This window comes from Carassius carassius, chromosome 14 (genome assembly GCF_963082965.1).
Source record: "Carassius carassius chromosome 14, fCarCar2.1, whole genome shotgun sequence".
Classification (NCBI taxonomy): Eukaryota; Metazoa; Chordata; class Actinopteri; order Cypriniformes; family Cyprinidae; genus Carassius; species Carassius carassius.
This window is the reverse complement of record NC_081768.1, coordinates 14,881,960-14,907,848: the sequence shown is the minus strand read 5'-3', so window position 1 is coordinate 14,907,848 and position 25,889 is coordinate 14,881,960. Positions and strand designations below refer to the sequence as shown.

The 25,889-nt window shown below is 39.1% G+C and overlaps 1 protein-coding gene across 7 annotated transcripts in view; it reads right to left on the bottom strand.

Moving 5' to 3' along the window:
* Positions 1 to 25,889, bottom strand: part of kat6b (K(lysine) acetyltransferase 6B) — a 36,572-nt gene that overhangs the window by 5,593 nt on the left and 5,090 nt on the right. For 6 of the 7 annotated variants that reach the window (XM_059566274.1, XM_059566270.1, XM_059566275.1 and 3 more), the window contains exons 3-14: positions 9,530 to 9,638; positions 7,638 to 7,753; positions 7,395 to 7,476; positions 5,943 to 6,075; positions 4,538 to 5,436; positions 3,776 to 3,897; positions 3,226 to 3,326; positions 2,927 to 3,068; positions 2,416 to 2,577; positions 2,081 to 2,174; positions 1,016 to 1,247; positions 675 to 831 (exon numbers count right to left, since the gene is read on the bottom strand). In XM_059566274.1, the coding sequence (XP_059422257.1) occupies positions 675 to 831; positions 1,016 to 1,247; positions 2,081 to 2,174; positions 2,416 to 2,577; positions 2,927 to 3,068; positions 3,226 to 3,326; positions 3,776 to 3,897; positions 4,538 to 5,436; positions 5,943 to 6,075; positions 7,395 to 7,476; positions 7,638 to 7,753; positions 9,530 to 9,638 (2,349 nt within the window). The remainder of the gene's footprint in view (positions 1 to 674; positions 832 to 1,015; positions 1,248 to 2,080; positions 2,175 to 2,415; positions 2,578 to 2,926; positions 3,069 to 3,225; positions 3,327 to 3,775; positions 3,898 to 4,537; positions 5,437 to 5,942; positions 6,076 to 7,394; positions 7,477 to 7,637; positions 7,754 to 9,529; positions 9,639 to 25,889) is intronic. The other variant, XM_059566276.1, reaches the window with a different exon arrangement.

Genomic DNA, 25,889 nt, shown 5'->3' with positions numbered 1-25,889 from the left:
CAGCCATCAGAACAGCCTTTGATCATCTTACCAATTATGGTCAAGTTTTGCATTATGCAAAAAAGAGTCAGACTGTGTCAGAGGCCGAAAGGAAACAATAACTGGGCATTTTATAAAATCTGCCGTTTCCACAGCATTATCTTTTGGCAAACGTTAATGCATGCAGAACATAGTAATTTGATGTGAGACAGATGTAATTATAAACTGGACTTCAAGTCATCCTGTGGAACATACGGATCAAGCCTCTGTATATGCCAGGAAAACCACCAAGATGTTTCTTGAATATTTAAATAAAGGTTGTTGCAGAGGGTTCACTCTCTTATGAATTTAACAACATTAAGGTACAATGCATAAGCCTAGGGGCTTTTTTGACAATTGAAAAAATAAGTACACCTGTGGGTGATTACCATAACAACAATGTGATCACTGATAGGGAGTAGAAAGTCTTTCAAGGCATGCATTTTAAAAATAAGAAATCTGAGCTGCCATTTTCTTTGTTTGTGGACATGTAGTCAACAGAGGGAAGAATGACAGAAGCCCGATTTTATGAAAATCCTTGATAGTTTAAAAAGTTAGAGCACGTTGTACTTGGACAGACAAACAAATAAAAACTGGATTCACTAAAATCAGGTGTTCAGTCCCAGATCAAATCATGAATAGACCTTTAATCCTACCTGTGCGATTGCACTCTTCAGCTCCCCTGGTGGGTTTCTGCCGACTGAAACTGGAGTCCAGCTCAGGCAGTCAGGCTCAACCTCATGAAGCCGTGGCTTCATTCTCAGTCTATCCGTATGCTCCTCAATCAGCTGATGCCTTCGAATGATTACAAACCTAGACAAACATGTTAGAAAATATTACAAACAGAAATTGAAATTTGGTATTGAAGTACATGCAAATATAGCCATAATGTGTTCACCCCCCTCTGGAATGTAGTAATGTCTTTAGAGATAATGCAGTGTACTGAAAGCATGTGAGTGAATTGTCAGATTGACAGATACCACCACAGTCATCCCACCTGCCATCCTGGAAATCAATCATGTTGAGCTGCTGAAGTGTGGTAGCAATGTCATGTGGACACATGCCCGTGGCTCGGCTCATTCCCCTGATGCTGACACTCTTATCTGGGTGGTTGTGCAGGTACTCCAGTATGACACTTTTCCAATAAGCCAAGTAGGACAGACGACCCAGATCAGATAGAGGTTTCTCTGGGGAGCCAGCCTGGCCCTCTAGCCTGGAAAGTAAGTAACCTGGAAAGACAGGAAAAGAAAGAAAGAGGAGATGAGGAAAGATTGTTAATGAGTACTGTTGTCAGATCGGGTTTGAGTGTCACTTTGACAAAACATAAAAACTCAGTCACAATTTATGAAGACATGGAGTAAAGCTTATGTGCAGCTTTTTAAGGTCTTGAGACACATTTCACAAGCTTGAATTGAATGACATTTTACATAAAACCAAAGCGAGTTTCTAATCAAAGCCAAACAGTTATATTTAAGGAATTTAATGATTGTGGTTTTGATCCTAATGGCTTTTGATTCTAATAAATATTTGTCTCAATTCTTGTGATGTCAGTGTCATGTTAAAAAAGCAATATTGCAGTACAATATTTTGAGACAAAACCAGTCCAGATAACCTGTGACAGATAACCACTAACTAACTGTACATGTGCACACATGCATATAAATCATAAATGTAATTTAAATTTTAAACTCAGAAGGGTCATTCATTTGGATATCAAGAAAATATTTGGTCTGATCTCGCTCTAAAGTCAGATTTAGATCCAAGTCTTTTGCATTAACACAAAGTAAGCAAATGCTCTTCTGATTCTACACAGCGAGCAAATCAAAACATTCACAAGCAAACAAATTGTACCATGCACTACATTCTACATTCAACTGTATTAAAGGAAATGCAAACCCAGTACTCTGTACAATGAAACAGGCAGTATTTCCATCATGTCAGTCTGGTCTGAAACAGATCCTCTTTTTGCTTTCATGCAGAGCACAGAAGCATCTGTTCATGATGCAAACAATCTTATGCTCACATCTCATAAGACTTTCAAACCAGTTAATGAATAACTTACTGAAATCAATGAGGAACCTCCCAAATCCTTGCCTTTGGTACTGAGGCATGATCATTATGCAGGAGACATTGTACTTCTGCTGGGAAAGCTTTTCCTGTGGGAGTGAAAGAGAGAAAGATAGAGTGTGTCAGTGAACTGCCAACACATGCAATTCTCTGCACCTGCTGTTGTCCTGAACTGAACCAAACAACCACACAAAACCCTTCAAACATACTGCAGAAAAGGTTCAGATCCAAAACAAGCACTGTACAAGATGTGCTATCTTTAGCAACCCACTAGATAACCCACTGTTACTCAACTCCCATAAGATTTGATATATTGAAGGGTTGTAATACCTTTGAGAAGTATCCAACAAGATGACAACCCTTCTCGTCATTCTGTGTTAGAACATAGAAGAGAAAAGGCTCCACATCGTAATACAAAGTCTTGTGATCCAGAAAAAGTTTTGCAAGCAAACAAAGGTTTTGGCAGAAAATTTTGCTGATATTTCCATCAACCTGAGCAAATAAGACAAAATGGGAAACAATTAAGAGTCAGGTATGCCATACAAGGGCAGCTCCTGCTAGTGGAGCACCTGTAAAGATCACAACTCATAAACAGAGTGCAATGAAAAGTCTTTAAAACTTTTGGAGGCCTGCTAAAATTGATGCATTTCCTGTTCACTAGACAAACAAGATCATTGAAGAATTGGCTTAATCTGACATGCTTCATTTATGCAAATCCAGTTCTCATCCATGATGTGGAGATGTGCCTTTTGACAAGCTTTGCACTCGGCACTTGATAAATTAGGATACAGTTGAAGTTGCGCATGTGCCCCTTGTGCAAGATTTGAGAGCAAGCACTGACCTCAAACACAGAGAGGTTATCCTTCCTGTAGATCTCATTAGCTGGCGGGTGAAACCACCCACATTTCTTTGAATGCCTCTGCAGAATGTCTTGGCTTTTCATGTACTTTAAGCAGAACTCACAGAGATAAAGCTTCGGTAACCTGAGGAGGTGTGCAGCAATTAATTATAAGGAAGAATGTGGTATAAGTAACAAGAGCAGGGAGATACCCTAAAATCACATGCTAGTTTACATTTGCTTAAGGCTGTATCTGGCATAACTGTCATAAAAAAATGTTTCTGAATTAATTTCAGACTTACCTCGAGTATTCTGGAGGGTATGGTGAGGAATACCAAGTTTGTATTTCATATCCCCCAAACTCAATCAAAGGAGGGGATTGTCCTTGATCATCACCAGCTTTCTGTTTTTGAAATAAATCACTAGTTAGAAACAGAAATAAAACACTTTAAACATACAGCGACAGTGCTAAGGTGCTTGCCAAGGGTTGTGTCCAGATGCTCTAATAAAACTCACTTAAACCAGGCTAAGCTGGTTTGCTGGTCTAAGGTGACTTATGCTGGTCTCTCAGTAAGAAAAGCGCCCAAAACCAGTCAAAAGACCAGACTGGGAGACCAGTTAATAGGGCAGCACAATTTAAGGAGGGAATAACAACAACAATAATAAAAATTAAATATTACTATTGCAAATTTCCACTGTACAATATTTAAGAAAAAGATCACTATTCATATTTTACAGTACAACTAAAATTACAGTAGTAATATTTAGGTCTTAATTTCTTCAACTATCAAGCTTTTTATTTAGCTCTTAAACCTTCTCTTCTGTTGACAATGGATGGTTTACTCTCCACACCTTTGCTGTGATCTCCTTGATGCGTCGGAACAATTTCAGATCCTGTTCAGCCACATGGTCATTGAGTAAAGTCATCCTTCCTTCCTGTGGTTCTCTTCTTGAGCACCTCTCGGCATTAAAGGCTGTGAGAGGTCAGAAAAAGGGACCTTTAAAAGTCCATATTTGCAGAATGTAGCACAAAAGAACAGCAAAGACGCTGAAACAAAACCCAAAGCTAACATAAACAAGCACTAACTTAGACTCGATACACACGCATTCAAAATCACAACTGCTAGCATGCAAATCACTACAGTCATGGAAAGAAAAGCTGAAAGGAAAGGCTCATATCAACATTGCTGGCCAACACACTAACCTCAAACCTCTAACCACACATCACAGTTTGTTTCTAGGCAACAGTGCCCTCTAAACAAATACTCCATTTGTGCAGAGGTTGAGAGGGAACCAAACCAGGAGCAAGGGTCATTTGAAATGCAAACACTTTACATTAAAGTTCTTGTTACTAAAGGGAAAAAGCATTAATAACTTGGGTTTGAGAGGCAGGTGTGAGCAGCATGAGGACGTGAGCAGAGAGCAGAAATCTAAGGCTTTAGTGGCTTCAGAATTAATATAATAAAAAAAGGTTAAAATCAAAAATGCAGAGATGCAGTATTAGTCGAAAAACAAATCCATGTTATTTTGCTTCTTAAAATGAGGAAGATGAGTAAAACGGTTGAAGATGAAAAAGCCAGTCAGCTGTTTGGCGGTTCAGGCCCCTGTGCTTACCATGGTTTGGGTCTGGTTTTACTCTTCCGTCTGCCAATCTGCCCTTCCCTGGTGTGGTGTTCTCCCTCTGCGGGGAGGCCTTTAACCTAAACCTGCCTAGCACCTTGTGCTTTCTCAAGAACGGTGTTCGTTTGAAATGGAGCGCTGATTTAAATGGCCGGCCACGCTTGGGCACCCACCCTGAGGCTGAACCGGACAGGGATGCTAATTTACTACCGAAACCCTTGACAGACTTCTTTCCCTGAAGCTGCAGGGGCGTTTTGGGTGAGGTGGAAATGTCCTGGCTGCGGCGCGCTCGCTTGGGCGGTGCGTAGCTGGGAAGTCCCTTTTGCCGGGACTGTCCCTGAGTGGTAAAGATGTGAGACAGTCCATCAAAGAGTCCCTTCAGCTGGTTGTTGCCTGGGAGGCTACTGAGGGACGGGCCGCTAGACTGGGAGGAGGAGCTGTGGGGGGAGTGGGCAGAGGAGGGCGAGGACGACTGGGCTGGGTTCAGCGAGATGGGGCTGTGTCCTTGTGAAGGGGACGGGGTAAGGAGAACACTAGACGGGGCATTTAGCCTCACACCTGGCATCATCACGCTGCCATGGCATTTCCGATAGCCCCGTTTCCTCTGCCTGTGCTGTTTCGAGGAGCCTGACACCTCACTGCGCAACCGGCGACCCAAGGGCGATGGTGTGAAAAATTTGGAAAGCCCGTCAATGAGACCTTTGGTTTTCTTGTTGATTGGGGGCAACGTAGTGAGGGTGGGTGTGGATGTGAGGGGGTCTGTGAGACTCCTGCCGTCTGTGGTGGGTATAAAGGTGCTTGATGAGGGTGGGGTACAGAAAGTGCTTATGGAACCCCTACCATGCCGTGTTTTTTCAGACAGCTGAAAGGATCCCGGACCACCACTGTCAGACCTGTGAAAGCAGACGATGGTTGCATTTAGAACACGAGCCACAAATGAACAAGAATCAGTGTGCACATCTCGACTGTGACTAAGCCTGAGCCCTAATTTCACAGTTTCAACAACACGTTTCACCGTGTCTATCAGGGCTCATCAAGCCTTTAGGAAAGATGTAATCCCTCAGGTCTTGCACATTTAAAAGCTTGCTGACCCAGACTCAGCCAGTCTGACTGACAGCATTCCGACTGAGCTTTACTACACAGCCATATTTTAAAAATAGACTCAAAAAGAATGCCCCAGGCTAAAAGTACATCGTAGCAGCCATGCTAATTTTAAACCTTTTGGATGAGAGGGTATGAAACCTACATATACTCTCAAGGCAAGGTTGTGAAGGACAAAAATCAGAGTAGGCCATCAAAAAAAAAGAGCATTTACAGTTTAGGCAACATACTGATTGTGAGACCTGTAACCTTAAGCCGGAAGCATAACTAACAAAATAGATAAAATTAGTTATCGTACACTGTTGGATGTGCTAGATTTTTTCTTGGCCTTCCTGGCTTTGCATATCGCCTCTTGATCTGGGCCGCTGTCTTGTGTAGCAACCGTTTTCCCTCCTGCTCCTTTGGCCTGCATACTTGGCAGATCCACATTCCTGGGGGAGGTCCAGAGAAAGAAAGAGAGAAAGAAAGAGAGAAAGAGAGAGAGAGAGAGAGAGAGAGAGAGAGAGAGAGAGAGAGAGAGAGAGAGACAAAAAGAAAGAGTGGGAGAAACAAAAAGAAAGAAGCATTTGAAGGATGGTTCATCATGTCTGCAGCATGACACTTTTCAGATATGTCTTTGTAGTGCTGAGCAGAGATGACCCGCTGTGCCTTTCCCTTCATTTCCACTGTCTTTAGAAGAAAAGAAAGAGCAGGAAAAAAACAAGCTTTCTACAGGTAACATACCAACAAGGAAGCACTGATTAAATGGCTTTGAAGTTGTGTGGGGTGCTCTTTCCTGACATGGCTTCGGCCTTCTCATCCTCTTTAGAGAGGAAAATAACAAATATGCATATAAACTGAATGATTAGACCTTCAGTTGATCTAATTAAAGCTTAATTTGCGCTGATGTTCAGTTTAGAACTGACGCTCTCAGTTAGCTTGTGTAGAAATACGTGGCACTGATTCACAAGATACGCATCACATCCACATCACAACAGAGATCAATTTCATAGTGAATTATTTGAAGCCTGTTATTAGGAAAAGTGTCTTAGTCATTATACGGTTTGACTTTTTCCATATCATTAAAACATCTACTGCTGAACAACAATCCACATGAATATATTTGCAGTCACATTAATACATTTTGTCTGCAGTAGACTGTCGCAAAGTCCCACAGGGCCATTCACACAGGAAGCATTATTATAGCAGAAATGCAGACAGATGTCTTTGGTCTTGTTTTTCTGTTAGCTTGTCTTGCTATGATTAACGGTGTTATTTTTGCTCACTTATTTAATGTGTTAAATTGACATCGTTAACATACAAGTTTTAGTTAAATCATTTGCATTTCACCCATAACAAAACCCAAATTAAATTTGATGGGATTTCTCATGGCAGAACGTCACCTCCCTCCAGCAGTTTTAGACATTCAGCACTGAAGGCTCTTGTAAAATTAAATGAAATGAACCTGTTCTGCTCTATTGAAACACTATGATGCTGCTCCCTTTTTATCTTGGCACTTACATGCCCATTTCAGACAAACTGCCATTAACTGAAAAGGACAAGCACAGTCATTTGCAAGCCAGAGGCGAAATCACTGACAACGAGAAAGACACTGGAAAGAGAGGGAGAGAGACAGGCACTAAATAGTTCAGGACGCAAGGTACATATCATCTTACTATTATGTAACTAGAAGCCTTTGTGTAATGGCACATTTAACAGCTTCACCTTGAGAATGGAAAAATCCACAGAGGCAAACAAAAACCTAATGTACCTTTTGGCATTCTGGAAAGCGGTGGGTCACAACACTCCATATGGAAACCCCTGTCACAGGAGTCGCAGAAGAGCATCTCGTCCTGGATCCACACACAAAAAAAAAATAAGATGCAATCTACACAACACAAGTAAACAACATCCTGCAGTAAAAAAATGTCAGAACACAAGCAGCGCTCTGACACTATAAAAGATGTCAGCAGGAACTGGGCCAAGGCCATCAGTGCATCTGAAAAGAACTTACAGCATTCTTCCCCTGAATCTGACAGGAACTGCATGTTTTGCATTCGATGCATTGCCATCGCAGGGCCTTGACATTTGCAGTCAAATCAGCAGAGAACTTCAGGCATGATGGATGGCCTTTGAGGAGAAATGCAGAATAAAACAAACGGGCTTTAGAGAGAGAGTCTCCAAATATGCTCAATTAAAAGAGCGACATTACCTAATCCTTTAACTTTGGCAGGAAACACAAAAGCCCTTGCTGAAACATTACAGGATAAATGTTAACAGAGACTTAATCAAGCGGAGAGAGAACATCAAAACGAAACAAATGAAAGATTCCCCCGACTGTGGATCAGTTAAATATTTACATGTGGCATCAACAATGTGAAAAACCATGCGTGAAGACTTGCCAAAATCAGTGTCTAAAAGCACTGTATTATCAAACACTTCTGAGTGGCTAATTAAGGATAATTTGATCTTAACGAGGCAGAAATGGTATGCGCATACACCGTAATGGCAGTCGATCCGTTATAGTCATGTAAAAGCATGCACTCTTGTCCCCGAGGGCTGCAAACCAGCTGCGGTTTACAGTGGGAGCACATTTTCTATACTTTCATGAACACTTAATGAAAACCACCTCGTTGTTAAGTCAAACTCAGCCATAAAAATGTCACCGGAAGAACAATTCCTTGTGGCATTTCAAAATCACTGTTCAAAACAAATTACGACATAAGAGCAGGTAATTTAACAGGAACATGGCAATTCTGTCTGGAGGAGGGAAAAAATTTATAAATTAAGAGTAAAAGAAACAAGCAAGCAAACTCGAAACGGTGGTGGGGGGGGCATCTCATAAACTGCACACCTTTCAGCTTGAATCCATCTTTAATTGTGTAAAACCCTTCTGCCAATACTTCTACAGAACAGACTATTTTTATAGTTAAAAATATAAATCTGCCTTCTCTCTAGGCTTCAAGCATCTTTCCTGAAGATCTTTTACCACATTTCTCATACATACAGCCTTACACAAATTATACCAAACAAGAAAACATGTATAAGCTAACATCTTTCTCCCCGTCTCATCATCTGGCTGGAAAATTTCTGGGCTATTTCAAAGATTTATACACCATTCTCATTGCACTCTGACATGTGATGTACCAAAACTTGATTAACTGAAAAAGGTTTTTAGGGACGAAAAGAAACAGACTGAATCTGGGCTGAAAATAAACCGCAAATTAAGCAGATCGAACAAATTTAGACATGGAAAAAAGCAGGCTGCATGTAACATTATCCAGGTAAACATTTATTGCAAACACTGGTTAATGAAGATGATATATTGTAAGAAAGAGTTTTTATAGTTGATGAGACACACACACAACTGCTCTGATGGAAGATGATGAGAGTTGTGCAGAGAAATGCAGATGGACAGAAAACACTGCTGCGCATCAATCTTATACAAGACAGTGAAAGCATACTGCGGTTAAAATTCAGACTCCATTGCAAATTGAGTTCAGATTTGTTTTTCTTAATTGAGCATGCACAATGTGAGGCAATTCAAATACTTAAAAATATAATGCATATTTTGAGTTTGCATTTTCCTTTTGGATCATCAAATAATCATGATACTTCAACTGACACTGCTGATGACTGAAATACTGTAACTATACGACTGAAAAATCGAACAAAAAATTATTTCCAAAAATTTCAACAACTGAGCACTGAATTATTAAACATTTATTCAAACAAAAATGGATGGTTTGGTTACAGTTCAATGGTTAGTTAAAGTTTGATTCACACGTCAACCAACATTCTTAGTTATGTGATAACTTGCTTTTGGCTACTTGGCACAGACGTTCAGATGATGCACTGTCCATATATCAGCACCACTCAGGCTAAGAGTTCAAACATGGGTCTTACCACTACTCCCACAGTCAGCACAGGACAGCAGCTCCTCTGGCCTCTTGTCTCGATTGGACTCCTTTGTGCCCAAACAGAAGCTGCATATGGGTATGGGATCAGCACGTGGCTATAGACAGAGAGACAGAGAGAGAGAGAGCTTTAATTGATGTAAACCTTAATTTGAATATAACTGGCAAAAAAAATTTCTTTATAATATATAAATATAACTGGCCAACATTTCTTTAAACTCCTCTTAGATCAAAAAAAAAGTCTACGTTACACAAAACCAAACACTTAACGATTTACTCAAACTAAACCCCCAACAGCTGAATGAGTGCAGTGCCTCAAATCATGTGTACACACACACACACACACACACACACCCCCACCCACCCACCAAGATTTGAAACACCGTATGACTATTATTAAACACAAGGCACATGAGTGGCATAAACAATGAGTACAGATTGGAAGATAAAAGATTTGGCATGTGTTTTGATTAGCTTTGTTTGAATATCGGATGTCAAACTAGACAGGTGGTTACAAACCCAGGGAGCCAGCTAGTTATTAAGCATGTGATTATAGAGGACAGATACGTGGTGCCAGAGATAAAGCAGTTCCTGGCAGAGGAAGGGTACCACCATGAGTCAAAGCAATCTCAAATCGCTCCATTAAATGAAAATGCACATTATAGGGATGTTAGGCGTACAGATACTTTAATACAAGTTACAATATGAAAATTAAGATACTAGTAAGAATGATGCTAGCCTTTCTGCAGTATTGGTAGTACAGACTGAAACTGAACTGAGTGCTGCTGGATGGCTACTGAGCTAAATGATCAGCTCTGTGAATTTGGCACTGCAATGTAAATGCAACCTATTAATGGTTATATATATATATATGTGCGTGGGATTTCCCCCTTTCTGGTCAATGTATCCCTGCCTCTGCTTAATTATTTTTTATCCCCCCCTCAAAGTGATCAGTCCTACTACACAAGTTTTGTGATCCGTCTCGCCACTAATCACGGATCTGTGGTTTGATTAAAGTCAATTTTATTTTAAAATGCGCTACTTTGGCCTCTCTGTATTCACCACTCTGCACACTTGCTCAATGTCCCGCCCACGGCGCTATCTGATTGGTTACACCTCACGAGTAATAGCCTATCAACACTTGCGAGACGGTTGAAGCCGGTCCACTGGGCAGTGGAGTTGCCAACTTGGCCACTTTGTCGCTAGATTTAGCGATTTTTTTTTTCCAAAAAAGCAACTAGCGACAAATCTAGCGACTTTTTGGACAATCGTTATTTCTCTGAGACTCTGGTGCTGCCGCACGAGCGCGAGGTCTCTCTCTCTGTATCTGCTGTGTTCAGCGAGCGCAGAGAAGAGCAGCACTTTCAGTTGCTTCTAACTCTATTTTACAAGCAAGTATAGCTGACATCAGTCACAGCACAACCACTCACTTTATCGTATGTGTATTTGATTTAATTAGTGCAGATTAATGTTTGAGAGCTGGTTATGTAGTCTTAATGGACCGCGTTTCAGTCATTATAATATTCATTTCATTGTCTGACAACAGAAACATTAAAATATAGTAATAAAAACAGTTTTATTGATAATTAAATTAAATGGCTGAATTAAATGCAGTATGTGAGCATAGGGTGGCAATATAATGACACTTATGTCATAAATATGCTAATTAGCGCATGACATCACAAATTAAAATGTTTCAAAACATTCCCCCCTACTGTTTTTTCACAAATCGCACCTTGTGTATATGTATGTGTATATGTATGTATGTATGTATGTATGTATGTATATATATATATATATATATATATATATATATATATACACACACACACCAAAAAAAAACCAATCAAATCAAATTAAAAAATAAATAAATTTAAACCTCACATGCAGAAAGACTACTTAGACTATTCAAAAGTTTAAAGTCAGTAGGATTTTAAAGTAAATTCTTTGTCAAAAAAGTAAACACCTCCATTCAGCAAGGATAAAATTGATCCAAAGTGACATGAAGAAACTTACAAAAGCCATTCTATTTAGAATAAATGAACCTCTTGGGGAAAAAAGACCAAAGTTTCCACAAAAATATTAAGCAACAACTTTTTTTTTTTTAAACATTGATTTAAGAAATGTTTCTTGAGCAACAAATCAGTTTATTATGATTTCTGAAGGATCATGTAACAATGAAGACTAGAGTAATTACTGCTAAAAATTCAGCTTTGCTATCACAGGAATAAAAATTACACTTTCAAATATACCCAAATAGAAAATAACCCAAATAGGGTTATTTCAAATTGCCTTAATTTTTTTTTTTTTTTTTACTGTATTTTTGATCAAATAAATGCAGCCTTGGTAAGCATAATATAATCAATAGGCATATGTGTTATTGTGACATACTAGCACTGAACAGTCTAGAGTGTTCAGATATCCAAGATCTCTGGAGATCAGTCACAAAATCCATGACGGTGATACCACAAACAACAGGAAATTAAATCCAAATGTCTCCTTTGAATTTAGGAGGCGTGCTGCATTTTACTACTGTAAAGATTACATTCTTGTGTAAAAATCTTTTAAAGGCAGCAGCCAAAACAACAGACATCACACACACATACATGAAATAAATCTGGTACTACTGATGAAGGATAAAGGATGCCCAGCAGGATGTGTGCACATCACCCCCCCACACACACACACACACACAGACCAGCTTGCAGTATCACCGAGCGCTGTGATACACAACGCTGAGCTTGTGTAAATATTGGCAATGGGATGTTATACAACTGCGAGAGGTGTAGCCAGTGCCCTCTGAATGAGGGCAAGGCAAGGTGCTGATGCCAAAAGATGATTAGAGGGAACTGAACAGGCTCAGCGAATAGCTCGAGAGATAAGACTGTATCTTTCCTCCCACGAAAGCCTGTGGCATGCAGGACTCGTGTAGTGGAGATCAGAAAAAGGTTACATGGAATCTGACGGGAAAGTCTGCCACCACACCCTCACGTCTCCAAACAGTTGCGTCTAAATCTCTGCATGGGTTGCGTAAGCCCATTCAAGCCCGAGTCCTTAGATTCAGCATTAGACACTCACAAAAACACACCAGTCTCCTGAGAAGAGGAACCGGTAGAACTTGAGAGTAAACAAGCAATTCGGCTCAATTCTCTCCCAAAAGGCTTGTCAGCAAGAGACAGAGCGTTCTGTTGGGGGATGGTGTATATTAGATGCAGATGGGGCATTAGAAGACGGAATAAAACTACATCTAGTGGGTATATTCTCTGTACCATCTCAAGAGATCCACTCAGCTGAGCTCCTGCTGTGCCATGTTGATAAATATTGAGTGTCTGTTCTGGTGAGAAACCTGTTGAGAGTAATGCCAGACTAATTGTTTTATGCAACAGGCAATCAATCCCTAGCTTATTAATCATTTTGGCAGACCATCAATTTGCAGATGGGATATTCATAAACATTAAGTTTTCATTTCAGTGCCAATTGAAAGGCTCCAATCGATGGCCCCTGAATGATACGCACAGCTCTTCAAACAAATGAGTTGGTTAGTGCTCAGAAATAAATGTGCGCTCATTGCTTATAAAGGGCTTCTCTCCCCGAGGGCAACGTAATCAAGATACACAACAAAAATCCCACCATGCACATAATGCTTGACCTCAATTGCCTCCAAACAATACATCTGTATTCACACACAGGAGGGGAAAAAGCACAGGCACTGCCGTCTCATATAAATACAAATAAACCCTCTATTGCAGCTCTACACACCACATCATTCAATAACATTAGCGCTTAATTGATTTCAATGGCAGAATTCCACTGCTTCTCGTTGGATTTCAGCAGCACATGAAATATGGCATGTACTTCACACGCATAGTGTGTTCATGTGCACAAAGATAAAAAAAAGCTACTTGAAAGCCTGGCATGCTTGACATTGAGTTAGATATGATTTGAACATATGCTACTTGATATGTAGGAAAAATGTAACAAAAATAAATACGTAGGCAGATTCTCAAATGATTTCTTAGCACTCGATACATAAATATATGATGTGAAGATCTGTAATTGTGGCCAAACTGTCATTATGGAGGTGATTGTATGCACTATTTAAGTGTCATGTAAATCCCGTTAGAATCCAAACCGTATTTTCCCATCAGAACTAAAAGGACCATCATGTTTTCTCCCCACTGCAATTTACACAGCTCAAATTTACAACAAACCTTAAGCATAAATGTATCACCTCTGAGAGTGGTAATCATAAAAACATGGACATTTACTGCTAACTTAATGGAGACCCAGAACCTCCACAAACATTTAAGCCTATTAAAATTCATACATTAATATGGGGTTCTCAATGGCAGACACTCAAATTTTTACTTAAAGGGACAGCATCACCCAATCACCGCAATTTTCACATCGTTATATCATTCCAATCCAATTTCTTCTGTAGAGGAGGAACATATTCAAGTTTTTTTTCTTTCCCCAATACAATAGAAGTCAGTAGGGTCCAAATGTGTTTGGTTCCAAAAAATTTTTTTCTGTTCCACAGAAGTCAGTAATAAAAGTTTGAAGTGATAGTAATGCAAGTAAAAGATGATTCCTTTAACCACCCCCAATCATGAGCATTTAGGATGAAGTTAAGAACAGCACACTCCTTTTACTATTGCTGAAGAGTTTAGTATGAACTGTTTATGGTATGAACAGTGTACCTACAGTTTCATATAGGTTTACTAACTTGGATAAAACCAATGCACAACAGAGCTACTGAAGAGAATACAATAATGCATTAATGCACTGTAATTGACTAGACCTTCCATTTCCAGTGTGCTGGATTAACCAGAAGTTATGTCAGTCACGATTTCTAACCTCTTTCATGACTCATTTAATGACTGATGAGATTCTAAGACATTACTATTTCGTAAACTACTGTTTTAAATATGTACTATGGAATATCACCTAGTATTTTTTAAAAAGCACTAAAACTTCATTTGCTAAAAAAAATAAAGTAAACAGCATATAGTTTTTACTGTGCAGTGAGTCTTAGTATTCCTTTCCAATCCTAGCTTAGCCACAGTTATATATTTGTCTGAATGTACACAAAGCTGGCAACGAAACTATGCTCTACTTGCTCATAAATTACACTAGGACACATTCTTATGTCAGTGAAAAATGTGTTGGCTGGTGACTACACCCTGCTGAATACTGTGACAAATGTGTGATCTTGAACGTTTGCAAAAGGAACATTCCACAGACGACACAGCATTCCCATCTAAAACGGGAAATAATAGCGTTGTTACTCTGAGACGGGTCTATTTCACTGAGGGACACAGTCCTTTTACCTGAAGCATTTAGCTCATTAATTAACGATATCCTTCTATTTAAGGCTACATCACAAAGCAGCACCACAAACATGCTTTGGTCAGTCGTTTTGTCCACTAAGTGGAGCTAGCGCTCATCCACACCAGGCTGATGACAGAACGTTCTGTGCCATGTTTGGCTCTGATTTAAAGGCCAGTGAATCCTGCCTACAGCAGCTGCACTGGGAACAAGTGCTACAGGTGCAAGAGTGCAAAAGCTATGAAACACGTGTCCGGAATGACCACAGGGGCACGTACTTTTCTTTATTTGAACAATGCAGACGTAAAATGCTTAGAAGAACATGAGGTTCTCAATGATGTTTTCAATCAACGTGTCAAAAAACATGTAATTTGTTGTGCACCAATGCAAATTCACTATTCTAACCAGTCTCTGGTCTAATATTTGTTTATAATTTAGCCCCATGCCAGCTAACATGGCTATATTAGTCAATAGTATCTCCATCCATCCATTACGATCTTTCTACTGCTCCAGAAAAGCCTCCATAAAAGCTCCAGTATGCATACTTTGGCACGAGGCCAAATGTAGTGAAAAAAAAAGTTTCTTACAGGTCTAAAGGACTAATTACTCAAAACACTAGCTAAACTAGTTAGATAATATATTGGCTTGTTGTTGGGCAATTAGTAAACCTCTGCAAACAAATATATATATATATATATATATATATATATATATATATATATATATATATATATATATATATATATATATATAACCCGAATTCCGGAAAAGTTGGGACGTTTTTTTAATTTTAATAAAATGAAAACTAAAGGAATTTCAAATCACATGAGCCAATATTTTACTCACAATAGAACATAGATAACGTAGCAAATGTTTAAACTGAGAAATTTTACACTTTTATCCACTTAATTAGCTCATTTAAAATTTAATGCCTGCTACAGGTCTCAAAAAAGTTGGCACGGGGGCAACAAATGGCTAAAAAAGCAAGCAGTTTTGAAAAGATTCAGCTGGGAGAACATCTAGTGATTAATTAAGTTAATTGATATCAGGTCTGTAACATGATTAGCTATAAAAGCTTTGTCTTAGAGAAGCAGAGTCTCTCAGAAGTAAAGATGGGCAGAGGCTCTCCAATCTGTGAAAGACTGCGTAAAAAAATTGTGGAAAACTTTAAAAACAATGTTCCTCAACGTCAAATTGCAAAGGCTTTGCAAATCTCATCATCTACAGTGCATAACATCATCAAAAGATTCAGAGAAACTGGAGAAATCTCTGTGCGTAAGGGACAAGGCCGGAGACCTTTATTGGTTGCCCGTGGTCTTCGGGCTCTCAGACGACACTGCATCACTCATCGGCATGATTGTGTCAATGACATTACTAAATGGGCCCAGGAATACTTTCAGAAACCACTGTCGGTAAACAATCCGCCGTGCCATCAGCAGATGCCAACTAAAGCTCTATCATGCAAAAAGGAAGCCATATGTGAACGTGGTCCAGAAGCGCCGTCGTGTCCTGTGGGCCAAGGCTCATTTAAAATGGACTATTTCAAAGTGGAATAGTGTTTTATGGTCAGACGAGTCCAAATTTTACATTCTTGTTGGAAATCACGGACGCCGTGTCCTCCGGGCTAAAGAGGAGGGAGACCTTCCAGCATGTTATCAGCGTTCAGTTCAAAAGCCAGCATCTCTGATGGTATGGGGGTGCATAAGTGCATACGGTATGGGCAGCTTGCATGTTTTGGAAGGCTCTGTGAATGCTGAAAGGTATATAAAGGTTTTAGAGCAACATATGCTTCCCTCCAAACAACGTCTATTTCAGGGAAGGCCTTGTTTATTTCAGCAGGACAATGCAAAACCACATACTGCAGCTATAACAACAGCATGGCTTCGTCGTAGAAGAGTCCGGGTGCTAACCTGGCCTGCCTGCAGTCCAGATCTTTCACCTATAGAGAACATTTGGCGCATCATTAAACGAAAAATACGTCAAAGACGACCACGAACTCTTCAGCAGCTGGAAATCTATATAAGGCAAGAATGGGACCAAATTCCAACAGCAAAACTCCAGCAACTCATAGCCTCAATGCCCAGACGTCTTCAAACTGTTTTGAAAAGAAAAGGAGATGCTACACCATGGTAAACATGCCCCGTCCCAACTATTTTGAGACCTGTAGCAGAAATCAAAATTGAAATGAGCTCATTTGGTGCATAAAATTGTAAACTTTCTCAGTTTAAACATTTGCTATGTTATCTATGTTCTATTGTGAATAAAATATTGGCTCATGTGATTTGAAAGTCTTTTAGTTTTCGTTTTATTAAAATTTAAAAAACGTCCCAACTTTTCCGGAATTCGGGTTGTGTATATATATATATATATATATATATATATATATACATACATATATATATATACACATATATATATACACATATATATATATATATATATACACAACCCGAATTATATGTATATGTATGTATGTATATATATATACATATATACACATATATACACACACACATTCTGCTTTTCTGTAGCTCAAACAGGGAGCATGGGTTTCACTCTCATGAATAGGGATGGGTACCGAAACCCGGTATTAACATGGCGGTACTGGAGGGGAAAAAATTAATGTACTATGTATTTTTACTTAATGTTATCGTGCACATTTTATCTCACCAAACATTTCACACACACACCTCGCACGCGCAGGAGGATTAGTCGGTGAAGTTGTAACACTTTGACTCGGATAATTCGTTAAATCCATGAAATGAAAGAGATAGAAAACGACGAGTTGGTGTCCCACACATATAATGGCTGGTATACGGCAACGCGCTCTTCTCATACATGAGAGATTAACTCTTTCTTGGTGTCACAAATAAAGTAAAGACAAAATTATTAAGGCGGCAGAGTGAATTTATCATCCATTGTGCATGGTTCTCACGTAGTCCTTTTCTTAAAGACTGATCACTTAACTTATAAAACACACTATGTGGTGATGACGTAGAAGGACTACGTGAGAACCACTATGGATAGTAAGTTCAATCTGCCGCCTTGTTATTATTTTCATGCACACCGCACTATAATGTGATGCATGCAAAATACAGAGTTTTGGCCGTTACAAAGTCTCCATCCAGAAACAGACGTACATCGTCTGCAGATAATTTAATGCCACAGTTATGTTAGAATGCATCTCATTTTTTTTTTCTGTGACGGTGCATCAGACTCGTCATGAGGCGCGCGGTCCGGAGCGCTGTATGACTGATGCATCAGTTCAATTCAACTTTACTACAAATATATCAACTTAAATTTAAAATATGTTTTAAATACTTTATATTTAAATGTTCGTTTATGCCCAATATTAGTGTTTAACTGTTGGACTTTAAATGAAATCTGCTATTGATTTTCACTGTTGACTGATTGATTTTGCAGAACATTTAGACTGATAACTTCCCTGCGCAGATGCGGACGTGCGATATGACAGTTGCGTCTGACTATGTATGAACTAGCTGTTTTAAATAGTATTTTTATATTTAACGTTAGTTAAATCAGTCAGTATGTTTGAAAGTAATTTTTTTTTGATTATTGGTGACTCCATAGGCTCTCTCTCGTGCACCTGCGCGGTTTAAAACACCAAATAGTTATGCTATGACAGGAACAAAGAGTCTCTCTCTTGCTCCACCCATGCTCGATAATATTGTGTATCGTCGATCTCATGGGCTGACGATTTGAAAAATGACCATATCGCCCAACACTAATAAGCAGATATACATCAAATATCTTTTTTTTATCCCTTTAAAGCTATGTAAGCCATCCGTGAAGCAGAGTAATGATGATCAGTAAAAAAAAAACACTTAAACCAAAGAAAACACGGCTTCATCCCACATTAAATGTGACTGCTGTGCCTCTTATCTACACAAGCTTCCTGAGATCTCACCTCGGATAGCCACAAGTAGAGGCATATCACTTTTAAATGGCAGCGTGCATGTGGTTATGCCTTGCCCTCATTCCATAACCAGACACTGACAGTAACGGACACGTAAATTGTGTGTCTCTTGGCTCAATTGGTGTGAACCAATGCAGTGACATGCACATCAGCATCATCTTTCAAGTGGTTTGAGACCAAATAGAGCCAGAGAGAGAGAAAAGTACAGTTTTATTTAAGCCTGACAAAGTATCATGCTTCAGTGTGAAAGAAGAATGTAGGGCAGATCTGTTATAAAGCTGACCCGTGCCTCATCCCATTACATTTTCCAACAACTCTATTAGCTCATCCAGGCCTCTAAAGCCTAGGAACTTAACGAGGATGGCAGAGCTATTACATTACCATTACTTCATTCAGGTCAGTCTGCCTGAGGAACAGCAACATGGCACACGCTCCGGTATCTGACACTCAGGTTAGCAAAGTGACAATTACTCCAGCACTAATTAAGACATCTCCACTTCAGGCTGTGTCTGACCCTAACTAATTATGCATATATGTGGTGGCAGTGGCTTAATGATTAGGGACTTGAGTTGTTAACACAAACAGGTTCAGTGGCAACAAAAATGTATCCAGGAGCTTTAGAGTTAGACATCTCAATCTTGCGTTATCAGTACTGACTTTGAGGATACCACTAAACCCCAACAGTCAGTAAAAAATCCGTACTACTGGCCTATTTAAGCCAGCAAAAACATTTTGTGTTAGCTTCTTGTCTTAATCCAACTAGGGCCTTACTATGAATCTCAAAAAACATTAGCGAGTATGAGTTTCTTCACATAAGCCGCAGGCTCTTTGAGACTGCTGTGCAAACAATAATGCTGATTGAACAGTTAAAAATATACCAGATACACGGAAAGAAAATGGTGCTGCTTTGAAATGAGCATTTAGCAGAAGTCACAGAGGATGGAGATGACATCAACAAACTTCACACTGAGCTGAACAAACAGACGCACACATAGAAGAACAGTAATAAATTTCACCTATGTTGGTTAGCTCACTTAAATATTAAATCATTTTCCAACTGCAAGTTCACTCTAGAGCAGTTATTTACATTTTTGGTCTTCCGTCCTTCTACAGACACATCAGTAAACCCTGTGTACACCAGAGATGTACAGCTTTACAAAATGCAGAGCAACTTAATACAGCGACTGCCAGTGAGTGTGAAGACACTGTAATGACATCCGTAACCATTACTAGCATAACCACAACTAAGAATACCAACTTGTGACTAAGCAGTGGCAAAATGAAGCCTTTGGTGATGTACCTCTTAAAAACCAATTTGAAATGTTTTATTTAATATTTATTGCAAATCTGTATTGTGTTACATGTACATAAAATGCTAATATATCAAATTTAAAACTATGGTGCTTATATTTTTTTAGTTACTTTTCACACAAATAATAAATGAATTATATTCATCTATTAACAGACCTTGATCAAATCAAAACTGAAACATTTAGAAAACCACCCCGTTTAGGAATCAACCAACTGGACTATATGATTAATCCTAAATTATTCATGTACTTTTGGTTGCAACTAAACTTTTAAGGCAAGAATTCTGTGGTTTCTTAGGGAGACTAAAGTAAAATGTAGTGCTAAGACCATAATGCCGTAATGGAATTTCTAGAAAGTGAGCAAATTGCATCAGCCACAGCTGGTCTAGTTCTGTTTTAACACCATTACTGAAGAACAGATGTAATCAGCAAAGCTTTAATAGACCTTCATTGAATTACTAACTATCTTTAAAACTGCAAGAGTTTAAAGAACGTCAAAAAGAGAGGCCAGCCATGAGATCTAATACACCTTCAACCCAAAATCTAATCCTGCCAGCTAATGGGACAAAAGAAATCCGGATTTGTCCCTTTCTTTTCTCATAATTTAACCCCTCACAGAATATGATAAAGAGGCCTGGAGCAGCTGCAGACTGACCTGTCCCCAAGCACACAATTAACAACAAAAGAGCCCTTTTAACGCATTGAGCTAATCAGCAGCCAGCCCACCACTGCAGTCCCCCTGAACCATCTGCAAGATGGCAGACCGTCTACATGATTGTAAAAAAAAAAAAAAAAAAAAAAAAAAAAACTGGCACCATGCTATCATGTCCTAGGGTCAATGAAGCACATTGCTTAGCAACAGTCAAGCCCCCATGCATGGAAACCAAAAGCTTTAGCTTTCAAAGAGCAACTCAAAGAGTGGACAAGGGAATGTTCTCCAAGATTTGATTACCAAATGGCCTCTGATTGTTCCCTGACCAATGTAGTCAAAGAGAGCGTAAGAGACACCTAGCTTGCACCTTAAAGGAAACACTTTTACATTTTCATTAGTCCATAGACTACAGCTACATTGTGCCTAAACTATATGATATGATAGAACGCTATATGTAGTCCAAACTGAACAAATGCTATATATGAAGATCGGAAATGCCAGTCTGCAATGTTATGACTGGTGTAGGAATAATTTAAAAGTTATTATAAAAAGATAGCAGCTTTTTAAACAAATGTTTAAAGGGAAAGGCCAGACAAGGTTGAGTCCCAGTTGAAAGCAACCAAAAACACAGCACACCAGAGGAGGGGGATCTATAATAATCCCTGTAATAATAAATAGGTTATAATGGTTTGTCAACATTTCCTAACCAAATTGGCCAACAATAATGTTGGGATCTCCATCATTAAGCTTGAACATAAGTCAACATAAAAACAAAAATGTACCCATTTACTTTATAAATACACAATCACAGTCTTTTTAAATGAATAGTCAGTGCACATTATTCCAAGAAAAAAAGACTTTAGAAAAATGTAATTGCTCTTACTTCAACCTATCTCCTCCAACCAGCTTTATTCAGGCATGTAATGTGCACATTTCACAATCCAAACCATTTCTAAATGATAAATCTAGTTCACAGCCTACATTTTCACTCTTTAAATACACTTAAAATGTTTTACATTACAGATGTACAATGGCTTGCAAATGCTGTTTCATGTTGACTTAAAGTTTTTAAATATGGAAATCGCACCAGCGAGGCCTGGATGATGAAGCTTCAGGACAACAAGTTTAATAACACACAGCTACTCCAACATCTGTGGCATATCATGCCCTCATTTAGAAAACTATCTTGGAGCAAACCAAAGATGATTTAGGAATAAAAACTACTCATTTTTCACACAACATTTCAATCACACAATGTTAAAATCGAAGCCAAGCTCACTCATGTGGATGAGAATGCGGTTTGGGGCCAATGGAGAAGAGACCCTTTACCTAAACAATGAGTTAGGCTATGGTTTTTAAGATATTTCAACAATTTTGAGTGATAAAGCCCCTTTTGTATAGTTAAGCCCTGAAAAGCTACAAACACTGGACTTAAACTGCTGACTTCCTGGATGTTACAACCTCTAAACGACACTGGTACGCATGTCAACATATCAGTAGGGCTGTGCAAAAAATCGACTGCGATTTTCATGCGCATCTCATCAGTAAAGATGCTGCTGTAATTAGAAGTATATCTCCAGCACGTGCTTTTAGATCAGGGTTGCCAGGTTTTCACAACAAATCCTGCCCAGTTGCTTATTAAAACTAGGGATGGGCGTTTTCCACAAATATCACATTCGAATATTCGTTTATTTAAATTAAGTTTAATGAGTCAGACATAATTTTTCAGCAACATTTGTTTTCGTCATTTTGAACAAGCTTACAATAAGCTTGAACATTACACATCGTGTTTTGTAGCTGAAAACCTTTAACAATGCGTGCAAACAAAAAAAAGTACAGATTAAAAGCAAAAAAAAAAAAAGTGAACAAAGAAAAAACGTAAAGCAGCCTGCAGCAATTATGCTATTGTACAGAACGCGCTCTGAGGGCACAGACGTTGGCGGGACTCACAAATTACGGTGTGCTAAGCGAATACGTTTTGTGAAGCGTTTCGTGTTTTCACCACTGAATGGGATCCTCATCTGGTGGAATACATGGCTCCAGCAAGAACTGTTCCCACTCGTCTCGGCTGGACTCTGTAATCATCGCTGGAGAACTGGCTCAGCCTTTTCCGAGGAGTGGGCATTGCATCTTCTTCATCGAGGCAACTGCATCCGCACCACTCGCATCAAGGAAAATGTTCTCTTTTTTTTACTTCTCATGTTTTCATCGAGAAACCTGAGATGTTTGTGCCGAGGGTCTAGGGCAGACGCGAGAAGAGGAGTTTTCACTGCATTCTCCAAGTTAGCGGTGTTTATTCGTTGCTTGAGATATGCTGCAACAATGTTCTTGGATCACTTTCTGTGATTCTCACGGCATATTTGAAGTACTAGAAGACCGCAGTTCTTTTAGGGGGCGTTCACATATCGCGTCTTTTGCATGCTCAAGTTCGTTATTTCCAATGTAGGTGCACGGTATGTGCGCACATAATGGAAGCGACGCGGTACCGTTTTTTCCAGGCGCGTCTGAACAGCATCGAGTTAAAAACATCTCAACTTTCAGAGAACGCGTCGCCTCAGGAGCGCTTCTGCCCGAGCGCTTTGGAAAGAAGGAGAAAGCGGAGCGCATAGCCTTTTCCACGCCTTATTAGGCGCGATATGTGAATGGCCCCTTAATCATTCATTAATTATTTTTTGCTTGCATACACCTTCAAATATGTTGTGGAGAATCACAGAAAGTGACCAAATTAGGTTTTATTGTGAATTTTTTTTTTTTTTTTTTTTGCGAAATTCGAATATTTTTATTTATCGAATAATTAGAGCAGAACGAATATTCGAATGTTCGACTATCCGTGCACTTCCCTAATTAAAACTAGTCCAAAACTAGCCCAATCGCGTTTCCGGGAGGTTCCCCGATAAAAATTGCTTCCCGGGGTTAAAATATACATTTTTTGGAAGGGTTGCCCTGGTAAAATTCGCATTTTAGGGGCTAAATATCACGTTATTGGTATTGGGGTTGCTTCAAACCTTGGACATGAAAAACAAATCGCAGACTTGGCAACACTGGTTCAGGTGGAGAGGCACTAACTACACAGAGCCGTAGTCTACCGACAACTAACACTAAATCGTTTTCAAAAAAAAAAAAAAACGCCTGCGATTTTAACATCGATTTTGTGTAGATTGTCAGTGAATTACGGCTCAGTGTAGTAAATGCCAACCGGTGTTGCCAAGTCTGTGGTTGTTTTTCATGTCCACGGGTCGAAGCGACCCCAATACAAATAACGTGATATTTAGCCCCTAAAATCACCAAGGCAACCCTGCTAAAAAAAACTTATATTTTAACCCCGGGAAGCAATTTTTTATCGGGGAACCTTCTGGAAGCGCGATTGGGCTAGTTTTGGACTAGTTTTGAGAAGCAACTGGGCAGGATTTGTTGTGAAAACCTGATCTGAATGCACGTGCTGGAGATATACTTCTAATTACCAGGAGCGTCTTTACTGATGAGATGTGCATGAAAATTGCATTCGATTTTTTGCACAGCCCTACATATCAGTAATTTCTAAAAGGAGTATTTCTGTTCCTGACACTTCTTGTGTACACTAGATTTTGAAACTCTGCTGAGGTCTCAAAATAACAGTACACACTAACAAGCTAAACTGTCTGGATGAAAATGCCAGAAATCTGCTTGGTACTGATGAACTTGTGAAATAAGTTGACAATGTTTACAGTATGTTACACAGTGTTTTATATCATGACGGGTGAGGCCGTTTTCGAACGCGTCTGGCCAATCAATGTCTACTTGCGTCACAGTTAGTACCAGTTGCGCTGGTTAGACCCTGCTCCAGAGTAGAAGCTAATTTGGTTCTCGTAAAAGGCAGTCCGGTACTAAAAAAACGCCCAAAAAGGGGGTAGTTCCACTATTAGTTCTGGTACTACGAAAAGGTTCCTCTGTATTAAATGCTGCTCCATCTGAAAGCACGTGATGAAGATTTACTACTAATTAGTGTTGTCACGGTACCAAAATTTCAGTATTCGGTACCGATACCAGTGAAAATCCACAGTTCTCGGTACCAATTTCGGTACCAAAGCAAAACACAAAAATGTTAATTTAAAAAAAAAAACTTTTTAGCACTAAAAATAAAACCAATGCCATTCTTTATACTTATTTACAATTGTGTTTAAAGTTTTTCTACAAGTTATATAATTATGAAAAACCGTAAACAAGTTTCACCCAAATTTAATTTGTCTTTTAATTTATGAAATTTAAACATTTTATTTTTGGTAAATAAAGGGGATTTGCTATTAAAATTAAAACATGGAAGAAATATTGTGATTTATTTCTTTAAAAAAGAAAGTTTTATAAATATTTTCAACAGTAGTAGCAGTATCACATACATTTTACTAAATGATAGTAATATTTCTAGCACAATGCCTTTATGTAAAAATTTACTTTTAGGCCTAATGAATGCATATTTGTCATTTTAATTGAACTTAAGACTGGTGGTGATGCTTAAGATATTTTTGGTCATTGAGGGTTTCTGTAAAAAAAAAATAGTAATAGATCATATTAATTATTATTAAAAGACAATACTACTACTAATTCTACTATCATACTAATGTATATACAATGCACTATGAATTGAGGAGCTGCTGGGTTCATGAATATTAATCACGTTGTCTGCGTTCGGTCAAACTGATTTGCTGAAATCAAAACAGGGATGGTAAGAGATCAGTGCCAGCCAATGAAAATGCCATTTGCGCATTAGCTCCGCCCACTAACGGAGAAACCGGTATGTCTTCTGCTTGTTCGAAAATGAATGAATAATTCTAAATGAACTCCATTATTTTGACAGGAGAAGACAACAAAGAATAGTTTACATATAGCGTGTCGATTCAGCGTGGTAAGACTCTCGCTCTCTCTCTCTTTGCATGTGTGAGAAACAGCGCTATCAGTAAAGCAACGGTGAGTCGTGCGCCTTCACAAAGAGTTCACAGAGCATCAATTACAGGTGTGCTGTGCGTCCATTGAGATGAACTGAAAAGTTCAGATCGCTTGGTGGAGAGAGAACTCTGAAGCTCAGATGCTGAAATTAATGCAAGCGTCATGCGCTTCAGTCTATGCAGTAAACAAACCTGCACGTCTC